At 28.5% G+C, this 24,299-nt stretch overlaps 1 protein-coding gene across 2 annotated transcripts; it reads left to right on the forward strand.

Moving 5' to 3' along the window:
- The first annotated feature begins 3,076 nt into the window (after positions 1-3,076).
- On the forward strand, positions 3,077-22,213 carry LOC119689098 (protein bicaudal C). Of its 2 annotated transcripts, none has more exons than XM_038103838.1 (13): positions 3,077-3,269; positions 12,757-13,253; positions 13,344-13,393; positions 13,462-13,531; positions 14,251-14,330; positions 14,404-14,730; positions 14,834-14,959; positions 15,024-15,134; positions 15,214-15,321; positions 16,619-16,781; positions 16,848-17,638; positions 21,023-21,344; positions 21,427-22,213. In XM_038103838.1, exons 2-13 carry the CDS (start codon positions 12,977-12,979, stop codon positions 21,666-21,668), a joined length of 2,667 nt encoding a protein of 888 aa, XP_037959766.1. In that variant the 5' UTR covers positions 3,077-3,269; positions 12,757-12,976; the 3' UTR covers positions 21,669-22,213. The 2 variants fall into 2 exon arrangements, with proteins under 2 accessions (XP_037959766.1, XP_037959765.1); XM_038103837.1 differs by lacking the exon at positions 3,077-3,269 and adding an exon at positions 8,315-8,450.
- The last annotated feature ends 2,086 nt before the right edge of the window (positions 22,214-24,299 follow it).

Here is a 24,299-nt window from a genome sequence, read left to right on the forward strand (position 1 = left end):
CGTACTAACTTCTCTATTAGATGATAACTTTTGCTTTAAATTAATTTTTTTATGACTAATTGTGACTAATTATAAGTATGTACTCACATCAATAATAATCATACCATTGCTGAGTTTAGTTGACCTATTCTTTATTTATATTTGATTTATAAAGCAAATTTTAAATTTATATATAAACTGAAAAAAAAATCATGCCTATATTTACTCATTATAATGATATGAATAGGTATATACAATGGATTTTCTTAAAACAATAATTTTTACTATTTCTTTTAATGACTAATAAACATTTCGGTTATAAGGCACACCGATTTTAATATTTGACAATTCTAGTATGCTAAATAAATAAGAGAAATTTTTTTGCGATATTACACAAAGAGGCACAATGATTCAAAATTTCCTCTCATTTTCTCATCTTTATCTTATGTGGTGTAAATGTTCGTGCTTTCAAAAATTAGTTACTTTGTTTTGGGTTTTCAAATAACAATAGGAACTTTTTGCAACACTTCCATAGAAGTTATAATATCGAACTTAATATATTTGTATTAGAATGCTATAAAATTCATATTAACCAAGCATTTATAACTTATAGACTATAAGAAAAAACTATCTGAATCATCTACATTTATATGATTAAGGCCATGTGTGAGTTCGAGTAAATGGATGGTAAATTGAGGGAAATAGTAAATTATGTCGGTATGGTAGCGAATGTTGTTATTTACCAGTATTTCGAGTAGGGTAAATTAGATAAAAATTAGGTAAATAAGGTGTTACCATTGTGAAATTTTTATAAGATGTTTAATAAATAAATAAATAATTTTGAAAACTTTTAACCAAAAATAATAAATTATTGCAATAAATAAATAAATAATTATTTATATAAGTGCATTGCAAAAATTTGTAGGAAATTTCAATTTACTCTAAGCCTAAGTAAACAGACCTAAAACTTAAAAACTTTTGTAAAAATAGTCTTCCGTCAATTGGTTTCAGTTTTTATATAATACTTTAAAAGTACAATAAGGATGGAATGGAATTTTATCAATATTTGAATTTAATCCTATTGGATTATTTGATCCTGTTTGATGAAGAAATAAGAGATGAATTATTGTTATTGCTAAAACAATAAAAGGTAGAATAAAGTGAAAAGTAAAAAGTCGGGTTAAGGTAGTATTGTCAACTGCAAATCCTCCTCTTACTCATTGGACTAAAACAATACCTAAATATGGGATAGCAGATTATAGATTATATATGTATGTATTTATCATATTTTATTTGTTACAATATATAATTTGTTTACGTGATAAAATTTTACTAAACAAAACGATTATTTTATATTACTAGAATGGAAACTGGAAATATATGAATCATATTACTGGAAACTGGAAACATATAAATCAAGTTTGTCGGAAATCAATTGTATCACTTAGATGTATACAATTATCAGCTAAATATACTCCAATGAATCCTCGTTGCATATTAGTTAAGCAATTAATAATGCCTATAGTTATGTATTCTAGTCTGGTCTACAGCAAACTTGACTCAGACTCCCTATACAAATTGAGAGCTTTAATGAACTGCCTGACAAGGTATAACTATGGACTCAGGCGTTTTTATCATTTCATTGGCTACAGGAATAACATTCTAGGATGTGATATTGAGCAATTTATTAATAAATATGTTTGTATATTTTTGTTTAAAATTGCTACGATCCAAATCCCTGGGTACCTTTTTATTAATCTATGTAAATTGCATTCAAACAGATCTATTCAATATTTAATTCAAAGGTTCAACCACTTTTCTGCGGCTAGTTTCTTTTTTTCTAAATGCGGTAAGACTCTGGAACTCGTTATCTAGCGATACCAGAAACGCAAACAACTTAGTGTGCTTCAAGAAGTTAGTTTTTCAGGAACTGTCTTAGCTTATTATTACAATCTTATATTAATTAATATTGTTTTATTCTTATATCTTATTTTGATTAATTTTCTGCTTATCATAAATATATTATTTATTAATATATAAATATTATTTTTTATTATTTCTTTTTTTTGTTACTGTTATTTTTTCTTTTATTTTGATTTCATTTATAATTGCTTTCTTTTTATCTTTTTTAATTTTCATTGTTATTAAGACTACATATTAATATATTAATTAAGTTAATTTTAAAGCAATAAATTAAATAATATATTCAATTTTATTTGTTAGTTTGTAAGTTAGCATGTAAGATAGTGCATTGAAAGGGTGTCTCTCATAGCACTTCATTAAATAGAAAAAAAAAAATATATGATATGTAGGAAAGTAGGAAAAAATTATAATACTGCAAACCCAAGAGGTAAGAGGTAAGATCATATGTATTCAATACGTATGCCAAAATGTTGTAAAAAATAAATTTTCTTTGTAGGTTCTCATCGCTACGCTTAAAGTAAGTGGAGTTTTCTCTTCTTTGATTTAGGAGATTTTGTGAGTACTCTCGGTATGATATATATTATGATATAATTTTTATAACGTCATTTCTGCATCTCTGCCCACTGCAGTTGTTTTCTACTCTACATGTTTGCCGACCGTTAACCATTTTGTTCTTGTACTTTGCAATTTATAATTTTATTGTAATTTTACTTATCAATTAAACTGCATCAAAAAACACTTACTGAGTTGGTCTCAGTAGTTTTTTATGGACGCACCGGGATAGTGGCGCAACTTTCCGGTATTTGCTAGTCACTTTATATAACGATTTGTGCAATTAATATATAATTTTTTAAAGTAGTTTTAAAATAACAAAAGTATTTCATTTTGTTTAATTATATTAAAATAACGACGTTCAAATATTTTTTGTGTTTTCTGGAAAATTTTTTCTTTTGGTAATTAAACGTGTTCGGTATTTTTTGCTATTTCCATAACTCTAAATATACTGAAGCAAATTTTGGAAGAAGTCCCTTTTTTGCAATGAAAAATAACTTGCTTCCCTTCTCCTGTCTTCAAAAATTCTCCTGTCAAAAAAAAAAGAAAAATTGATTCAAAATTAATTCAAATATTAATTTTTTATGTAAATTGTATAAATTATTTAAATATGTATATATAAACGCATGTACATGTCATATACATATATCGCAAAATAACCAAAGAAAATCACATGTAATTTTTGTAAATCAAACGACGAAGACATTTCTTGTGCTTAATCGCTAATTGCTTTTAATTTATGTGTCCTGTGGCCTGTGAGCCTTTCATTTCTTTCTGTGTAACAAATCGAGTTTTTTAATTTAATCCATATTCAGGTAAGTCATCTACAATTTTATTTATTTATTTACAAAAAGCAAGTTTGAAGTTAAAGTTTTTGGTTATGTTTATTAAAAATTCAAGCAACATTTCGTTAAAATGAAAACGTGTAGTATGTTGCGTAGTAAAGCACATTTGGCTTTAAAAGCTTTACGATACGCAAAATGCTGCCAACTTTTCAGAAGTGTAGAATGTTTATAAACATTTTTGTTTCAATTATGTTGCTTATCTACTACGGTGAGCTTTGCAGACATCATATTTTTAGTCTGCATTTTAGACTAGTTTTTAACATTGTGCTAAATACAATACAAGCAAATCTCATACCCATAACTTAAACCTCAACTGACTGACTTAAGTATAAATTAAGTCAGCAAAGTTGAAGCATGACTTAAGTCAGTATTGAAACTTAAGTTTTTTACGACTGCAAAATCGTTGCTAAGAGTCACACTACAAGCGATCAAGTGGATTGATTCAGTCAATTGATAATTTATATCAATCGTAGTGATTGTTGATCTTTTGATCGCCTACCTAACGTGGCACAAACTACAATATATTAGTGTTTAAATAGTGTTTTAAGGTATATAATTTAAAAATGAAAAATGAATAAAACATTTATGTATATCTAAATAACTATAAATAATAAAATATAAAATAAATACTGAACTTAAAATTTCTTTAATGTATTTAAATTAAATAAGTTAAAGTGAACTATATTATACATAAGGAAAATGCAACTATTTAAATAAATATTTTATTTAAAAGCAAAATAAAGAAATAAAAAGTAAAAATAAACAAATTCAAAATAATAATTAAACTAAAACAAATTGATTTAAATGGTAGGATTCCGATTTTAATAAATACAGCTTTTCAAAATCTTTTCCCTTGAAGCTACATATCAATTTAATTTATTCTCCGAGATAAAAAGATATTTTCAAATTAAAACTAAATGAATTTTAACATAAGAACTACTAACAACACGAACCTTCGGGCACAGCGAAATCGGTACCACTAATTGCCACTAGATGGCAGGTGAAGTGTATCTCGAGTGAGATGTTTTGGCAAACACTTTAATACAAATAATTATAATCCGTTGGGCATAACAGATGGGCATAACCTGAATATAGGAGTCATGTTACTTAAATATATATAAATATGATAAAAAATTATAATTATTGCATAGGGAAATCGAAGTCGTATCATTTAAATAGATATAAACTATGCCAGAAAGTGATTATCATATAATGAAACTTATTTAAAAAAAGAAATAAAAAATATTTATATAAAATAAATTATTTAAGGCAACAGCAAATTAAATAACAAAAATATATATGATATTAAGAAACTTAAATGAATAAATTAATAAAAAACATTATGCATTATTTATTTCATGGTCTTGAATCGACAACACTGTTTCAGTCAAACATTAAGTTATCAGAGAATAATATGTTTGGTTAAAAGTTTACCGTTTCACTATATAAAACGTTTAACAACCTCTTAACGTATAGAAATTATGATAACTTTCTATAGAAATAATGATTTCGTTGTAGGTAAGTTTTCTTTCACTCGAGCGAAAACTGCGAATAAATTTGAAGAAGGTTTGAAGCATTCGAGATTATGCAAAGAATGTTATTTTTTCAGCCAATCCTCAAACACTCAATATTTTTAAAATGAACATCCGTCAAGTTATGGCCAAGCTTCGTACCAATTATGTGGAACAAGGTATAAAAGTAGGGGTTAGGTACTCTCTTCAATAAAATATTTTACTTTACTTGACTTTATTATATACATTGTGTTTAAAATAAAAAAAATTTTCTAAATGAAATCAATTTATATAAATAAATAAAATATAGAGGATAAAGTGTTATTCAGAAGAAATATAATTATATTTAGTTACTTAAACACATTAGAATAATATACACAAACAATCAAATGTTATTTACAAAATGAAATTTTTTAACAAATAATATAAATAAAACAGTAGATACAGTGAAAACTCTCTAAAGCGGACATTTATCGTTAGCCAATTCCATTCGAGTGGAGTGTCCGATTTAAAGAACACTCCACACTTTTTTTTTAAATATCTTATTAAAACTTTTATTTTATTATATTTATGTAACAATGAAAAGAACACTTAATACATTCAAAAAGTTGAAAACAGGAGGTTTCAACTTAAGAAATAAGTCACTTCTTGAAAAATTTTGAAATTGTCGATTGACGCAAGTTTTGTTGTTTTCGCTGGAAGAACCGATTATACAGATGACTTTCCTGTTTTTTGACAAATTCAAAAGATATAAGATCGTCATTACAAAATCACTATAAATTGGCAATAGGAATCAGTCCGTTTCGTTCGTGTATACCTCATGATGTCGATCAGCTATACTTTCAGAATCTGCTATCGTTTTCAATTGTTTCTACATTTTTGTTATTAGTAAAATTTAACTCGACCTCCGAATTTTCTGTCAAGTAATTGCTATCTATTGCTAAAAATTCTTCACAGCTAGTCTTAGCTATCACAGTTGATAGCTCATAAATCGAAATCATTGTTGACTTGATTTCATTTTTCTCAAACCCTGCCTTTTGGAAGTGTTTACAAGTGGTCTGCTTTCCCAATCACAATTGGTTTTTTCGTTTTAATCAACGATATTTACATAAAACGATATTTACATAGCACTGCAAGTCTATAAGTCTTTCTTTCGATAGTTTGCCTCTATGGCATTTTTAAACAGTAAGGCTTTGTTGAACATCGAGACTATTTACAGCAGTACCTTCTCCAGAAATGCACCCAAAAGACATATTAGGTCTGTTCCACAAGCTACTCGTAGTAAGTCTGAGTAACACTGTGTATTTTCGTGTAAATTTTACTTGTGTTTTACTTGAGTTTTACTACGAGTAGCTCGTGGAATAGACCTATTATGTTCATGTCCACCATCTTTGCAACCAACCATTAGATGCCACAAAATCGGCTTCACCGAGTTTCACATCAATTTCATTATCCTTAGCTTGAATAATTTGGACAGATATCAGAATGCTTCGATTTCGTATATTACAAAACCAGCTGAAATAGCATAAATCTATTTTTTGTCGTCTGCATTCATAAAGCATCTCTTTGTATTAATATTGTCTGATTTTGAAAAATTGATTTATTTTGACAAATTTGATTTTTTATTTATACTAAGGTTTTTTCTCCCTGTCTCCCTAATATTTGCAATTTAACGCTTCAAAACTGTTCATAAAAGCGTAAAAGCGCAACACCATCTATGTCTCTAATTTCCATTTAGTCTGATTATCTTAAGACTTTTTGAAATCTTCGTTGTTCATTTCGTCTGTTATTAAGAAGTTCACATCCGGCCAAGAGAGGTATTTTAAGGAATTTACCAAAAATCCTCTGTCCGCGTCCTGGTTAGAGAGGTGTCCTCCTAAAAAGGTTTATGTTGTTCTGGAAAATGATACAAAAATCTGGTTTCAGAAAAATTGTACACTCAAGAGAGTACTCGTTGCTCCAATTGTTTAAAAAAAAATTATTTTTGAATATAGGTAAAATGCTTTAATATTTTTGTGCATATTCAATAGTTAATTTCAGGTGGAACATTTCCGCCCCTTGTTATATGCTTGATATATTTTATTTAACATTTTTTCATCACAATAATTGATTATCCGATTTGTACGGACTAAAAACAATACACTTCGTGTGTCACACCGTTTGTACTCCGGAATTTTATCGTGAATTCTTCAAGGTAGAGTCCCTTTGTTAGTTATCCAGTAATAATTTTTTTCGTTAGCCTGCATCCAGGCTTCATTTAGATTTATTTGTTTACCTTTTCTTGGACATTATTAATTTTCGAGATCATATTGTTTCCTTCTGAGTTATAATATTTTCAATATTAAGTATTAATTAAAAATTGTGATATTAAATATTAGTACTTTTCTTCGAAAAATTTCAAATTGCAAAAATAAACTTGGTGAAGAACTGCGTTTGGTTTTAAATTATGTTACCATTCAAAATATGCTAACAAGACAATGTTCTGCCATAATATTTTCAAATGGAATTAGCAATTATATAATTGCAGTAAAAAACCATATATTTTAATATATTGACTGAAATATTTCATAATACATACACTTTTAGGATATAGCTACATGATTCCCAACATTTAATATAGCGATATGTCTAATGTTGAGCCTTTTTCGGGTTAGTGCATCTGGGCACTTTTACTCTTTGGTCATTTCTGTTTTTCTCATAAGCATTGTGTTTTTTCAATGACTAATCTAAGATCTGCGTGTCGATCCGCCCGGTTAGTGATTACTCTGAGATTAGATAGGCAGCCTAAGTAGGGCAACCTGTCGGTTTTAGCATATAGCTTCAGGGATCTGACCTTTATGTATTTTTTGACTGGATCTATTCTAAGGTCTCCTAGCGATATGTGAGCACATATCGTTATTAAACATTCCCTTTGACAGAGACAACATATTATATGTTGCTTGACTTTGTTATTTTTCTTTGCATGTACCTACATGTATCTTGACACTAGGTAGACGCGGTTTATCAACTTTTTTGTTTTTGCTTTATTATTATAGACATGCTTAGATACACTTTAATTTGTTTAAAGAATGTTGATAAACATTTTATTCATATTATTAACATTGTCACTCTATTCTAAACAAGAATGTTTCCAGAAAAGTTGTTGTATTAGTTTTCTCTTGATTTTTTTTGTTTTGAGTTCATTGAACTAAAAACAATATGAGTTACATTTAAACTCTTATTGTAATGTTTTATTTATTTTTATAGAAAATGCTCTTTAACTCTTTTGACTATATTATAGCTTATTTTCCCACTTTTTTACACGAATTTCGTGTGGATAATTTCACAAAAATTATATTGAATACCGTTTATTGGATTCTGCAACAGTGCATGGCTAAATAAATAAATTCGCTATAATCGACAGATCAGTAGCATTTGCGTATTCCTGTTAAAAACAAGTGTCTTCTTTGACCAAGAAGCTCAAATGCATATAAATTTTTACAAGAAAAACCAAAAAAATTTTTTTTTTAAAAAATATAAGTTAATTCTATTTCAAAATTAAAGTAATACTTAACTTGAATTCATTGTGACCAATGTTACATAGCAAAGAACGGTTCGATATTCAAAAAAATAAATTTTAACACGAAATCCTTACATATTGGTAAGTTTTATATTGGGTTTAAAAAAAATTGAAAAAAAAAAATAAAATATTTATATGGACCAAATAACATATAAAGCAAAATAATTGGAAATCTACAACATTTTGGCGCTTTTTTTAGTGAAATAGCTGTTTTTAAATAAAAAAAAATCAAATTTTCCAATTGGAAAATGAATGTTATCCTCTTACTATCCTCTAAGAATGCACAGGAAGAAGCTTTACTTTTATTTGTCGCGTATAAAATGTGTGATTTTAATTGCAATAGTCATTGTTTTAATTTTTTATTAAATAATTTATTATACATAATTCAGAAATATTTTCAATATTTATTAAAAGTTTGCATAAGTACACGTGATTTTAAACAGACTTCCAGTGCAGAATATACACCATTTTGCTTGAGCATATGTTGTTGTTTTCTTTAGAAATCCAAGGCGGTTTAATTCCAATTAGTATCCTTTCAGCATCACCATACTATCTTTCTCTTTCACCCAAACTGATTATTCTCATATGATACGTACCGTATTGTAGTGCGTATCCTTTGATTTGTTAGTGTGTGAACAGTACCTCTTCTTACTCTTTCTAACCAATTCTAGTCGTTTAACGTGATAATTGGTTCCAGTAAAAAATGTGATGGTATATAATTCATATGTTAATGATGTTGTAAGGATTTATTCCTTGATAGAGTATGTGCTGAAATGTTAATACAATAAATCAGTAAAAACAAAAATATTAAAATAATGAAAATAATTATATCGAAATTAATAATCGATTAATCAACAATAATCAAAATGTTAACAAATATTACAAATAATCTTATCAAATTGAAATATATGTGTTACATATGTATAATTATATTTTCTTTAAAAGACGTTAAATAATTGTTATATATATATCTGCGTTTTGTGTGCTTTACTTTGATATTTCAATTGAAAATTTTGATGTGAACATATAAAAAACGGAATATATAAAAAATAATTATCTATTAATGGTTTCTCTAGTTCTGGATATAAAACAATTTAAATTAAGTGAATGGATATTTTTGTAAAATTTAATTAATACACTTGCTAAAAAAAAATTATTTCAAATTATTTTATGTTGGATCAAATCATATTTTTCACGAATATTATATTTCACTTCATATGTCTCAAAAGAAAATTAATTAAACTTAATTTATTAAAAAGAAATTAATTCATATATTAGCAAACCTCACTTATTTAAAACTAAATTTCTTTTATTAAGTGAACTGAACTTGGCAGTAGCGCTGCAAGGGAAAAGAGGCTCTATCAAAATATAATTTATAAATAACTAAAAATATTTATATTAAATATTATTTCATTTTTTTTTGAGTAAAGAAAGCAAGATATTAAAGATTTATTAGTTCTTGAAATTCTTATTGGTAACAATATCAATAAACTTAATTGATGTAAAATTCAATTTATACAGATATTTATTAAATTAATAATTATTAAATATAATAAATAACATATAATAAATGAGATTAAAAAAAAAACAAATAATTTCAAAAATAATATATATTAAAAAAAGAGTAAAATATATATAAAATTAAAAAGTAAGTAAATAAAATAAATTCAAAATTAAAATCTGAACAAAAAAAAAATGAAATAAAATAAATAGTTCTATAAAATTTTACTTAAAAAAACAATCTCTTTCTTCATAATTGGCTTTGAAAATGAAATAAAATAATTAAAAAAAATCTATAAAATCATATCAAAGACACAAGTGCTTATTGATAAGTTCATGGTCTTGTCAAAAAACTATTTTGTTTACTTATGAGAAACCTAAAAATAAAATTAAGTTTCTTATATTTTATACATATAAATTATAAGTGCATCACATATAAAAACTAATAAATAATGTTAGCCCGCCGCCGATCTCCGTAGCGCAAGGCGAAACATACTGATTTCAAGGCCCGTAGGTCCCTGGTTCGATTCCTACCAGCAGAAGTGGTTTTTTTCATTTTGCTGGAAAATATTAACAATAAAATAAATATTAACAGATAAATTAATTTCGACTTCAATCAAAGCCATTATTTGCATAGATTATATTTCAAGTATTAGGTTACTTTGAAGAGCACAGAATCATAAAAAAAATTGTTACAAAAATATTTTAATTATTTTTTTGAATTTATTTTAGTTTCTTAAGTTTTTTTTAATTATATTTTTTTTATTATTTTTAATTAAATTTAATTTTAATCAAACCCTACAAACTGGATAGTCTGTTAAGGAATTAAATTAGTTTTGACAATAATTTGTTAAATTTTTTTCAAACGTTAATTATAATGTTTCAAAATATTGTTATTTTTTTTTTTTTGAAAAATATCGTGTGTTGGATATGAATAGTGCAATCTTAACTATTTGCTAATTCATTACTATTACTGAATTGTACTTAATAGATGTAAAGTAATACGTGTGCGGGTTTCAGTGCCCATGTTTAGTGCCCACATTTAATTATTATGAAATCAAATAAACGTGTTCTGTATAAATTATGTAATTTTACTTCATATGTATCTACATTGCTACTGCTTTTTTATTAATAAAGGGATAGCTCTTGCGATACATCAGAATCCTTTATTTGAACTCCAATGTCCTCACAATAAACCATTCAGGAGTGCATTCGTCAAATGTGGGTTGTGGAAACATGCAGATCAGAAACTGAACCGTTTTCAAGCAATATCTGAACAAGTCACCACTTTCGATATTGTATATGAATATTTGAATATTATTTATTAATATTTAAAAATTATATATGAAAATTTAAGTATACAAGTATACAAAAACAATACACAAGGCAAATCAACATAAAAGCTAAACGTTTGTTCCTAATGTTCTTTCTGGCATGGCAGCCATTTGCATTCATTGCTTGTATTAGTATATATATAATAAATGAATGATTGGACTTAGACTAAATTAAAGCGAGTGCAATACCTACAATGAAAGCCAAAAACATTTGTCTATATCTGGCGTCCTTTTTCTTAAGTTTTTCTTTCCTATTATGCCATGCTACGTAGCATAACAGGACACTCTTACAATTACAATTTTGAATTCGCAAAGTAGGCAAAAGTTTGTTGTTTACTACTCCTATATGCAGAATCTGGAGGACTTCGTAATGCTCACGGGTTAAGAGAACTCTACTAGCATCCAATAAACTTAACCGAAAGGTGGAGACGCAGTTCTTAATACGACTGCAGGTCTGTCAATTTTAACTTTGAATCAAATCTATTTTTATTCATATTTTTATATTTTATCCCAGCTTCTCTCTATTACTTATTGGAGAAATAGAGATCGCTTGCAGATAGTCTTTGGAATTCAAGCTAGAAGAGTGTCGGCTAAAGAATTTTCATATTAGTTTTCCAGTACTTTTGTATGCTTCACCGTCGGGATAGTCAGTTTTGTAGAGTTAGTTTTGGTAAATAGTTGATTTTAGTAATCACGTTTCCAGAGGTGGTGTTATATATATACTTTATTGATGAAGAAAATTAATTATTCCAATTATGTGTTAGCTAGCGCCGTTGGCATTTTATGTAAAAATTTTTACACATGGATCTTGTATTATTTAACTCATTCAAAGTCGTTTGCATAATAAAAGAAAACTAGGTAATACCTTATGTGAGATTAAAATTAAATATTTCGAAACCATTATTTTGAATTTGTGAAGTTTGATGTACTTTCATGGAACTAAATTTAACTAAGCTGTCAAAGGGTGTTTCACGATTTGTGGGCTATAAAGTAATTATTTTTGGAAATAGGGGATACTGTAACCTGTTCACTATTAATGAATAATTTTTTTTTGATATAGCCTGTTTAGGTTCCTTCTATTATGGGTAATTCCTATAGTTTGTGGGTCGGCTGCTTCGACAGTTGAAACATACTATTGAATATTTTTCTCGTAATGCGAGTTGCGATGAAACTCTCTTCAGTCAACATAGACTGTGCGTAAGGTAGAATATGATTGACAATTTCTGCAGGTCATTGAGTTTTTAGAGCACTGCATCACTTACTTTGCGGTGCTGTAAGTATTTTAAGGTTAAAACAGGATGATTTTGATTTCAAATAACTATGACATAGTATTTAATTAGTGATAATTTAAACACTTTAATATTCTATTAATAAAATTTTCATAAAAAAATAAATTTTGAAATGTTTGTATTACCCATTGTTTCAATTATTCAATCTTGTAAATATATATGTCAGTGTTTTATAAAATTCAAATGAAAGAACAGCATCTTTGTATTCACTTTGAATCTTTTAAATGTACAGAAATATTTATCGTAAATATTATTATTTTACAGTGAAACTTTACGCTTCAAATAAACAAAACCAAAACCATAAAGACTTTTAGTTTCAACTTTACAACTGAGGGACCACATCAAATCCCTAAAACGAAATTTAACATATTATATCAAGGTTCAGTACTTACTTCAACTTAACACGTATCTAATCCACAAATTCCCACTTCCATAAGAACTAATCTAATAGATTCATCAAGACAGTATTTCTCAAATACGCAAAATGCTTTCCTGTGCGCAAATAAATAAAATAATGTACGCTACTTCAGTTGCGCCCACAACTGACTCGACTGTTATATCAATGACGACAAATACACTGCAAGTTCCATCATCCAAAACTAGCAGCACCGCTAGTGAGACACAAAGCGAAATATCATCAGTCAACAGTGATTGGAGTGACATACGTGCAATTGCAGAGAAATTAGGCGTATCCAATCTGCAGGACTTACACACGGAACGGTTTAAGGTAGATCGGCAAAAACTAGAGCAAATGATCAAAGGTGAGTTTTGGATATCATACGTAATCTTATGGTATATAAACTAAAAATTTCTTCTTATTGCATTGTCCATCGTAACTAATAACTCAAAAGGCGAAAGTGCAGTCGAAACCATGAATGGTGCGGAATATTTTTTTGATAACGTAAACCACAACGAATTATATTTGTTTATTATAAAATGAAAATTAATAAATATTTGTATTTTTTGAAGGTAATGAACACTACATCAACCCATATAAGCTGGCCATGCAGACTAAAAATTGGAGCTAAAAGCAAGAAAGGTATTACAAGCAAAATTCACATATACCATATATTCATAAAAAACTCTATTCTATCTTAAAATGGGGTCAGTAAAGAGTAATTTATATATTTTTATTTGTAAAAAAAGAAAAATTAAGTAATGGATTATAAAAAATATGGATATTTTTGATTGAGATTAGGATTATAGTAAAAAGTTGTTTGAATATTGTGAAAACCTATGGAGATTTCATTTGATTTAATAATTAATACTAACATCAGAATTGCGAGGACGCTTCTTTTAACTTTAAGAAGAGTCTTTCAGTAGAAGCTATATTGACTCAAAATGTGAGAATGATTATGGTTACTATGTGAACATTCGGATATACTTCCTCTAAATTATTTTATTTTATATACCGGACGATTTGCTTTATAAGGTTAATTGAGTCTAGTAAATTCGATTTTAAAAGCAATAGTTTCTCATAGAGTTCAATAGACCGAATTGGATCCAAAGCATTATAATTCAAGCATTGTTATGCTTTAAGTATAATTCATTTGGTATAAACGATAGTCGGTAACTTTTTGCGAGGCCCCTGTAGGCACGAAGCTATTGGCAGTCGCCGACATCACTGACGCCTAGCGCTGCCACTGGTTTCCCACAAAAAGTCAAGCACATTTATCATAAAACTTTCATTTGCAGCTTTTATGATGTTTTTATGATTTTATAATAAAGAAATTGAACATATATTGTTTGCATTTACAGATCCACATGTACGTATTGTTGGTAAAGAAGAAGATGTGTTACGTGCAAAGGAACGTGTTTTAAATAACTTGAGTTCCAGGGTAATATTTATTTTAACATAAATTTAGTTGAAAATCTTTCAAGGTTATTAATTGCTTCTCTTTCGTCTTAAAGGGTACACGCGTTATTTTAAAAATGGATGTTTCCTATACCGATCATTCGTATATTATCGGACGTGGTGGAAATAATATAAAAAATATCATGGAAACTACTGCAACGCACATACATTTTCCAGATTCGAATCGTTCGAATCCAAACGAAAAATCAAATCAAGTATCATTATGTGGGACATTAGAAGGTGTGGAACGTGCTCGCTCCTTAGTACGTTTCTCAACGCCACTTTTAATGTCTTTCGAGTTACCAATATTAGCATATGGTCTTGCACAACCGGATCGCGATACGCCTTATATTGGTATGATTGAGGCAAAATATGATGTGCAGGTGTGTTAATTATTGTTCATATATTTCATATAATATATTAAATAAGTAAATATAATAGATGATTAGATAAATTTTGTATAATTTTGGTATAATTTTGGTTTAGGTCATATTTACGTCTCGTCAGAAACTACACTCTTCACTAGTGCTGGTAAAAGGTTCTGAAAAGGAAGCAGCTAAAGTTCAGGAAGCTACGCAAAAACTTATAGATTTTACTTGTGAAAAAGTTTCAGTATATATAATAAATTATTTATTTTAATTTCTATTTATTAAAATAATTTATTTTATATACATAGAGTCATATTGTTGTTAATATGCAACTGGAAATATCACCACAACATCATGAAATCGTAAAAGGTAAACATAATTCTAACCTTTTGGATATCATGGAACGAACAAATACAAAGGTGTGCTGTTACAGTTATCAAAATTTTTTTTTGCTAATATTTATATTTCTGAACTTATTTATTTCTTACATAATTGCAGATTATATTTCCTGATTTGACCGATATAAATGTCAAACCATTGAAAAAATCTCAAGTGACTATTACAGGAACTATTGATGCTGTCTACAGAGCTAGGCAACAATTGCTGGTTGGTATAAAAAACTTCTATATTTTTAATCAATAATATAAAAAAATATTTTATTTGGTTAAAATATTCATGGACTTAACGAATAGGAAATTGTGTGGGGGACTGTTATATATATATATTATTATTAAAGAAGAGATTGAAGATTCTAATCACTTTTTTTGAGAATTTTAAAGACTGTGCAATAGAAGATTCGTCCATCTTATTGCCACAGTCGTTGTTTCATACAAAATATATATGTAAAACAAAATATATCATATACGTTCATTTGACGCATAAGGCTTAATAAGGGTAAAAGGGGTTAGCCCAATAGATCACTAAAGCCATGGTGCAAGGTATTTTTCATCTAATAATATTAATCACAATTTAATAAATCATTTAACTTATTGTCTTATTTTACATATGCACCGATTTCTCTACCAGAAACAATCTATAGAATAGAATAGAAATAAACGGGGTACTAGCTCCCAATGGAACTGCGACAAGATCTTTTGTGCTGCAACAGAACCTAACCGAACAGAAGACATTTTGCCTTCTAAATGAAGCCCAGAATGTCAATAGAAACAATCTAACGACCTACAAAATTTTATCAGTACTTTGTATATTTTATATATGAATCAAGCACTATGATATGCTTGTATCATTCCATTAAGTTTCTGACATGAGTACTGTATATATTTAATCTTATATATAGTATTTCTGTTAGAAAGTTTTTTAGACGATATTCGGTGTACTTATCTGCGAGTTCAGCTCTAGAGAGTACACATGACTGGTCGGCATTACTGAGCACCCTAACGATTGGTAACCTTTAAAATTATTTTTACCAAATATTTTTGATAAACACATAATTTTTCTGTCCAAGCACGACAGTAAAAAAAATGAGTCCCCCTTGTGTCCCCTTAAAAAAATCTAAAGGGACTCAAATTGAACTTCGTAGCTAATAACGAATTCTATAGTTTTGTGAAATTAGCACTGAAAAGCAAATTGTACGTGAAAGAATACCATTCACTGCATTTAATATCCCTACTATCCATTTGGGGTTATGACAATCTTTTAACAATTATATATAGTAAATGTTAGCGCAGCTGAAATAAGAAAAACTTCTTACCTTCACGAACATTGATTAGAGATGAAAGTAAGTTAAACATAAATGATGGGTTGCACTATCAATAATGCAAAGTTGCATTCTTTAACAGTAGATAGATATGTATGCATGTATTGCTATCGATGTTATTAATTTTGATTATTTATACTTGATTGGTTCGCTTAATAATTATTATTAATTTATTTCTCTCAATAGGGCAACTTGCCAATTGCTTTGATTTTTGACTTTCCAGACAATCAAAATGATGCAACAACAATCATCAACCTAAGCACCAAATACGGTGTTTATGTGAGTTTACGTCAAAAAATAAGACAAAGCACTTTGGTAGTAGTCATCAAAGGTGTTGAAAAATTTATCGGTACATATCACAATAAACATAATAATGTAAATATATATGTATATTCAAGGATTTATATAATTTCAGATAAAATATATGAGGCACGTCACGAGATATTAAGTCTTAATACACCATTGGTAAAACCGGAAGTACCGAAAACATATTTTTCGCCTCATGACAATGATTTTAATATGAATTATCGAACTGCATTGACATCATTGTTAGCTGGATTTCCAGGCAATCTCAAAAACCCAAACCAAAAGCCGGCACAAAATATATTTCAAGATGCGTCCTACGCTAGTATATTACAATCGAATGACGATAATAATAATAATAATAATCTGCCACTTAAAAAAAATGCATCCCAATTGCAACAAAAATATCTTCAAATGCATAACAATAGTTTTTCACAGCAGCAACCGAATCACAACAATAATTATTTGCAAGCAGCACCTTTGGTCTTGCAGCAACAAAAGTCGAAAATCCTGCAACAGCAGCAGCAGCAACAGCAACAGCAACAACAACAACAACAACAACAACAATTACTGCAAATTTCGCCGCGCAATGGCAGTAGTCACAATACCAGCGGCTACCAAAGTTTCAGTAGTAGCAGCACATCATTGGAACAGGCTTGTCCATCGTATCCCAAGACCGCAAACACAAGTCTTTCTTGCAGCAACAATAATGCTCAAGTGCCTAGTAGTGGCCGTACGCTTTTCTCACCCGAAACCACACTCTGCAATGAAATGATTAATGCTCGCTTTGGACGTCGCGCTAGTGATGGTGCCTTGCTTGGCTTAAATGCGTCTACAATCAATGCGCCGGCTTTGCCTGGTAGTGCAGAATCTTATTACACTTTATCGCACTGTGATTTTAGAGTAAGTTTTGCTGCTAACTTCTTATTTAAAAGAAAACAGGATAAAGGTGAAATAGGTTACCCTTAGGCTACTCCTAAAACTTAGCTTTTGCTTTTCACTTTAGCTTCGGCTTCTTGGATTCTAACCTTACAATAATTTGTACAAAGCATAAAAATTACACTATAAAGTGAATTATATGTTTTTTTCATAAATAGTCTACATAAGTAAATACATATATTATTTGTGCTACTTATGGTTTCGAACATATTGATATTCGTCTATGCGATACGTTCGAAGATCACATTTTCTCCGAACGCTTGTTTTCGAAACAAAAAGAAAGAATATATATTACATTGACACCATAATCCATTTTGTTGGAGATAACTTCGGTAGATTGTCAAAGTTTAATATTCTCTGTATTCATTATTCTTTCTGAATGAACAATAAGTTTGAATTCTTCAAGCAAAAAGAAAGAATATATATTACATTGACACCATAATCCATTTTGTTGGAGATAACTTCGGTAGATTGTCAAATATTCATATATTCATATATTCAAATATTCTCTGTATTCATTATTCTTTCTGAATGAACAATAAGTTTGAATTCTTCAAGCTACATATAGTTTCTGGATCCACAAACATCGCAGCTACCCTAAACATATTTTATAAGTTCTCTTGTTGTCGATGGCCATCTTTTCTTCTATTTTTTGAATCGCCGTACTGATGCCCGTTACCTGTTATGTTTTAAGTGTCTTCCAGAGTTAATGTCCGACGTTTACTGTCTATTCTTCTTGTTATAGTTAGCTATAGGTTCTCTTCCTTTTAATGAATGAGAAGAAGTATCGAAAAGATCTAAGCACCAAAACTTCATTTTTTATAAGTAATAAAAATTTTAGTTTTATTAGTTTGAATAAAATCAGATCATTTGTGAATACCACAAAATTAATATAAACTAAACTTAAATTAAACTTAAACCTAAACAAGTTAATAATAGTAATATTCTTTGATTTTATCTTTATGACTTTCGCGATGAGCACATTCCTAATAATTTTCTACGATTTTTTTTTTAACGTGAGGTTGAACCCATAACTAATTTGCAGGGATGTTTAATATTTTCTGATGAATAATAACTATCTGTCAGTTACGTTTTAAACTGTTAAAAATACCAGTCTATGGCTTCAAATTTCATTGAAAGGATGAAATGTTTTTATCTAGCGTTTTTTTAAGGGCTGGTATCTCAACCTTACATTTTCTTAAAAAAAATCACAAATTTGTTGTTCTTGTTGTAGCTTGTGCAGAGCTCTGAGGAGTAGTCATCAAAATTAGTACTTATTCTATGCTGTTCTTTTGCGATATGCTTACAAAAGAAAAGGCCCCTTATTATAATTAAATTTTACAATAGAGCTTCCATAATTCAAACTTTTGTAATTTGAAAATTCTCTTATTTCTTACAATTTTCAGTTCTTTTTATCTTGAAGATTCCACCATTCGAATTAAATATCTTTTGTAATCAATATCAAAATTTCACCTCTACACCTCTACAATTCGAAGATTCTATTCTTAACTAAAGATTGAATTGCATGATATGCATGAAGTTTTTTAACACTTTGTGGAATACGATGACATAGTCGTTATAACCCTAGAATTAGTTGACGCAAGTATAAAATATATTAATCAAGATATTATAAGTGCGGATGATCAATCTGATAAGAATAGAAGATTTCCCAATTAATCAATAAATGAGAGTTTTTAAGAATATTTGCCGAAAGATGTGATGATGTTGTTGATGAAGTATAATCTGCTCTGAACAATTTGGTTAAAACTAAAATCCCTAAAGATGTTGTTTTTATTTGTTAATAATATTATATTGATATTATATATTTTTGAATTTTGTTTAAATATAAAACAAAAAAAAAAAAATATTGTAATGATGTAATACTTTACATAATGTATTAATTAAAAAACGTTATATAAATATTGTACATACTTCATAATATATTATATATTATGTATATTTATGTACACTTTAATATATTTATCAGTAGCGAGGCGTCAGCTTTTTGGCAAGGTGTTCACAATTTGATCAAAACAGAATTCCAACTATAAATTATTCCCCCTACTTCTGAGTTTTGTCCTTTCCACAAGCAAATAGCGTACAAGACCAACAAAACAATTTATTTAAATGTTCGCAGCCTGTGATCCACTGGTTTTTATGGTAAATAGCTTTAGGAAAACGGCGACTTACCACAGATTTCGACATTTTTACATCAGGTACCAAATTCTATCATCTGGATTTGGTCTATTCATTTTATGAATTAAAACCTTTTTTTCAGAAGATCGTTTAAAAAATGATATTTGAATCAAATCTTTAATCACACATTTATCCATTTCTAAATATTACTTTTCACTTCAAATTTCTTTAATTTTTTTCTTTACTTTTACCATTTGTTAGTATAAAATTGCAATAATGACTTTGTTTTTGGTTTATTTCCAACCTCTACATAAGAGTAAGAAACTCTCATGCATTCATTTACTCTTTTACTTTGTATTTACTATGCGCGGTTCAGTTTTTTTACTGAACCATTTGCCCATATAAAACAGCAACCGTGACTTTGATTGTATTTGCACGTTTTGTATGAACTTGGGGTTCAGTTTAGTCGACTGAACCTTTAGTCAAATGTAAAGCGATTTTCGCTCAGTCATTTCTTTTCTCTTTTGTATTTACTTTGCATAACATTGGAGGTTCACTTTTTTTATTGAACCGCTTGCATGCATTAATTTAAGAGTTATGATTATTTTACGTACATATTTTGCGGGGCTTCTTTTCCCTTTTATTTTTATATTTGTTTGTATGTTTTGTGTTTATTCAATATTGAACATAGTCCCAATGTGAATGTTATTTGATTTGCATACTTTGTAAGCAGCGCGGTGCAGTTTTTATTCTGAACCTTAGTATATTTTAAGAGGAATGTGTTTTCTCTTTTATTAATTATAAGTAATGTTGGGTGTAACTAACATAACATATGTATGTGTGGTTTTGTTTGTATTGTACGTTTTGTATTATTGTTAATCTGTTTGGAGAAACTATTATAAAAAATGTTAAGTAGCAAAATAGCGAGATTATTTACCTAATAAAAAAAAGATATAAAAAGGAAGCTTTGTTAAGGTATTCAGTGAACTTGCCCCTGATATTTATATATATTTTTCTTTTCCAAGATTTTAAAAATAAAAAAAACACAAACTATAGCCTCTGAGTCAAAATTTTGTTTTTGACCTCTATAATTCGAAAACTCAAACTTACATTAATCGCACAGTTTTGTTCTTCTTTTAGCATTTAGATTTAGATTATGTATCTATTGTCCTATTTGCCTTATATACATCATATTATTATATCTAATTGCAGCACAATTGCTCTTTTGACTATGATCTTAGAAGAGCATTGGGTTTTAAGGCTATGGAGCGTTCACCTGTTAGCGGAGAATTACGTGTGCCAAATTCAAATTGGATAGGAATGGCATTAAGCCATACTTCACCAGCACCACTTGAAACAGCCAATGACACTTCTTGGCTGGGTGGAGCGGCTGCCGGTGGTCCCATTTCACCATATCATTTAGGCGTAACGACTGGTATTGCTGACTCTACACCAACTAACCGTCGTTTACAATTGTCACAACATAAGGATATACGTTCTCTATTGATATTTCTAGGTTTAGAACATTATATAAGTAAGTACTTAATATATACATATAATAATTTACTAATGAATTATACACAAGTATTTCAAAAAATGTTTGTTTGATTCTACAGAAATTTTTGTTTTGAACGAAATTGATTTGGAGGTGTTTATCACATTAACTGAAGAAAATTTAATGGGCCTAGGCATTACGGCTTTTGGCGCACGTAAAAAATTACTTGTTGCCATACATACTTTGCAGGCAAACGAAGCTGCTAATGCATTTATGTCCACAAGTAGTGGTAACTCTTCGTCACCACGTTTTTCCGGTTCTGCTGCGCCAGGCGCTGAGCGACGCCCTTCGAATCATTGGTAAACTTAGTGTTAGGCTTTCCACACGAATGCAGTATACAAACCGCATTTCAGTATGGTTTGTTTTTGTTGATACCTTAATTTTAAGTTAATTTTAAGATTGCATGCTTTCCTATTAACAGATTTAAGAGATTTTAAAAGCGTATTTACGAGAAACAAAAAAAAAACAAAAAAATATTAAGTTAAACTATGAATAATTTTTGAAATGTGCCCTAGAAAACCATTTTATTGTGGAAATGTAATTGTAAAAATTTCTGTGATGTTATCAATTTTTCTGATGGCAGAACTCACACTTCAGACCCGCACTCTGCATTGTTATAAAACGAAATCGCAATTAAATGTTTTCTAAAAATTTATTAATAAATATTAATAAAAATTATTTGACTTATACGCTTAAAATTGTACAAAAGGCTTTCGAATATTTCGTTAAGTAGTCCAAGCAGAGATTAGAAAGATTGTCTTTCACTAGCAAATTTTTTCAATATTATAATAGCAATAAGAAAATGATATTTAATTTTATTTATTTATAAGAAACTCTCCATCTTAATCTACTCTCTGCTCTCTACTCTCTATCTTAATTCATTGAAAGGTAATAATTTACAAATCGATACAATAACTTTAATGAACTTAAATATATATTATAAGATAGAATATTCTCTATTTGAAATGTTGGTTAACAGTTGTTCTTCCATATATTAGTATGTTGTTAATATTAATTAATTAATATTAAATTAATTAATGTGTTATAACTAACATATTAGTAAAAAATATAATATACAGTTTAAATAGAGAACATTTTTATGTTATTATATGTTATATTATTATATATTTAAGTTATTTTAATCTAATGTATAAAGTACATCGATTTATAAATTATTACCTTTTAATGAATCTTTAGATTTAGATAGACGAGTTCCTTATAAATAAATAAAATTAAGTATTTAAGTATTAATGTATTTATAAATTATTACCTTTTAATGAATTTTTTGGAAAATAATTTTTTAATTTTAAGTCAACGGAATTAATTAAATAAGCAACTGTAATGAATATTAAAAAAAAAACAAAACAAACAAGAAAAAATAATTAAAAAAATGATATGTAAAAAAATTCAAGAACAAATAAATAATATGAAGAAATCAACTAAACAGTTTTTATTGTATTTATCATAAGCAATAGATATAGTCAAACTTTCATAACTTGAAGTACCATTTTGCAAAGAAAAGGTTTGATGTATGGAGACATCGAGTTAGAGAATTTTTTTATAAGTTTTTTATTTTTGAAAGAAACTAGAATTACATTGGATCCAGTAATTTATAGGTATAGTGCTCAATAATACGTACCGTCATCTGTAGGAAAGCTTGTTATACAAATTTCATTGCCAAGCTCAATATAATTGTAAAAAGTAGCATTGGAAGTTATTTTATTTACTTTAAACCACGCTGTCAGCGACTGGCATTTGCAAAAAAAAAGCAACATAAGAAAACAAAATTAAACATTTGATTTGGAAAAAGGGACTTCCCCTAACATCAAAATGGATACATACTTGAAACAAAAATTTGACTTATACAATGCACTTTTCTGTGTTCTTATTGGCACGTAACAATATTTTTTTTTCGAGTTTTATTCGAAATTTAGAAGTTCGAGCTATGGAAGCAGAATTGTGAGTAATTTGTTCTCAAAAACTCGTTTTAGTTCGAGTTATTGAATATTCGAGTTATAGAAGTTCGAGTTATGGAAGTTGGACTGTATATCATATAAGGCTTACTCAAACACTTAAACTAATTAAATCCAAATTTTATATTCAGATTTCATAACTCTATTTAATATATTTGACATTAGTGGATAAGTAGGTAAAAGATATGTTTATAATGAATGTAGTGCCAGCCAGCCAGAGCCAGCACTGCATTTTAATTAGTTATTATGAGTTAATTTGTTTACAAAAAATGTATACTTTGATTTCTTTTCATATTATATGTACTAATATACTACAGAGGCGAAGATTTAATTAGGATTGTAGAGTCAAAAAATTGTGATGATTATATATATTAATGTACTAGTCATTTATTTAATTTGTACAAAATGCTTACTATTGAATTGTTTTCAATTTGTTTTCCGATTAGTTCTTATTTTCCTAATGTTCGATTAACTGAACTATATCTTGTAATAAAAAGTGTGTGATAAACAATAAATCTGTGCTTTATATGTTGTTGCAGCCCAATGGAATCTGAAAGCAGATAACATGTAAGGATCACAAGACGAATACATGTGTAAGGGAGTGAATGGGTGTGTAAGAGCTAAGCGGGTAAAGGAAGAGAGGGGGAGGATAAAATTAAATAAAGCAGGATTCAGTCGAAGAAACCTAGCCACCTCAAGGGGTATGAGTCTAAAGGTTGATTGGACTTAAATCAGTGTATGTATTAGACCAAGAGAACAGATGAGCGACGTCATGGCGGGTAGAGCTGCAGTTTGGCCACACATTAAGAATAGACGTGTTTGTGCGTGACAAGTAACTGTTTAGCATATGGCTATATTCTGATCTCAATTGAGCTAGGATAGTTCTTGTTGCACGGGGGAGCCTATGTTCATCTTGGGAGATATTAGGCGGAGGCCTACTGAGGACTTTGTTGGGAGTTAA

The sequence above is a fragment of the Teleopsis dalmanni genome, chromosome X, assembly GCF_002237135.1.
Source record: "Teleopsis dalmanni isolate 2A chromosome X, ASM223713v2, whole genome shotgun sequence".
In the NCBI taxonomy this organism is placed as follows: domain Eukaryota; kingdom Metazoa; phylum Arthropoda; class Insecta; order Diptera; family Diopsidae; genus Teleopsis; species Teleopsis dalmanni.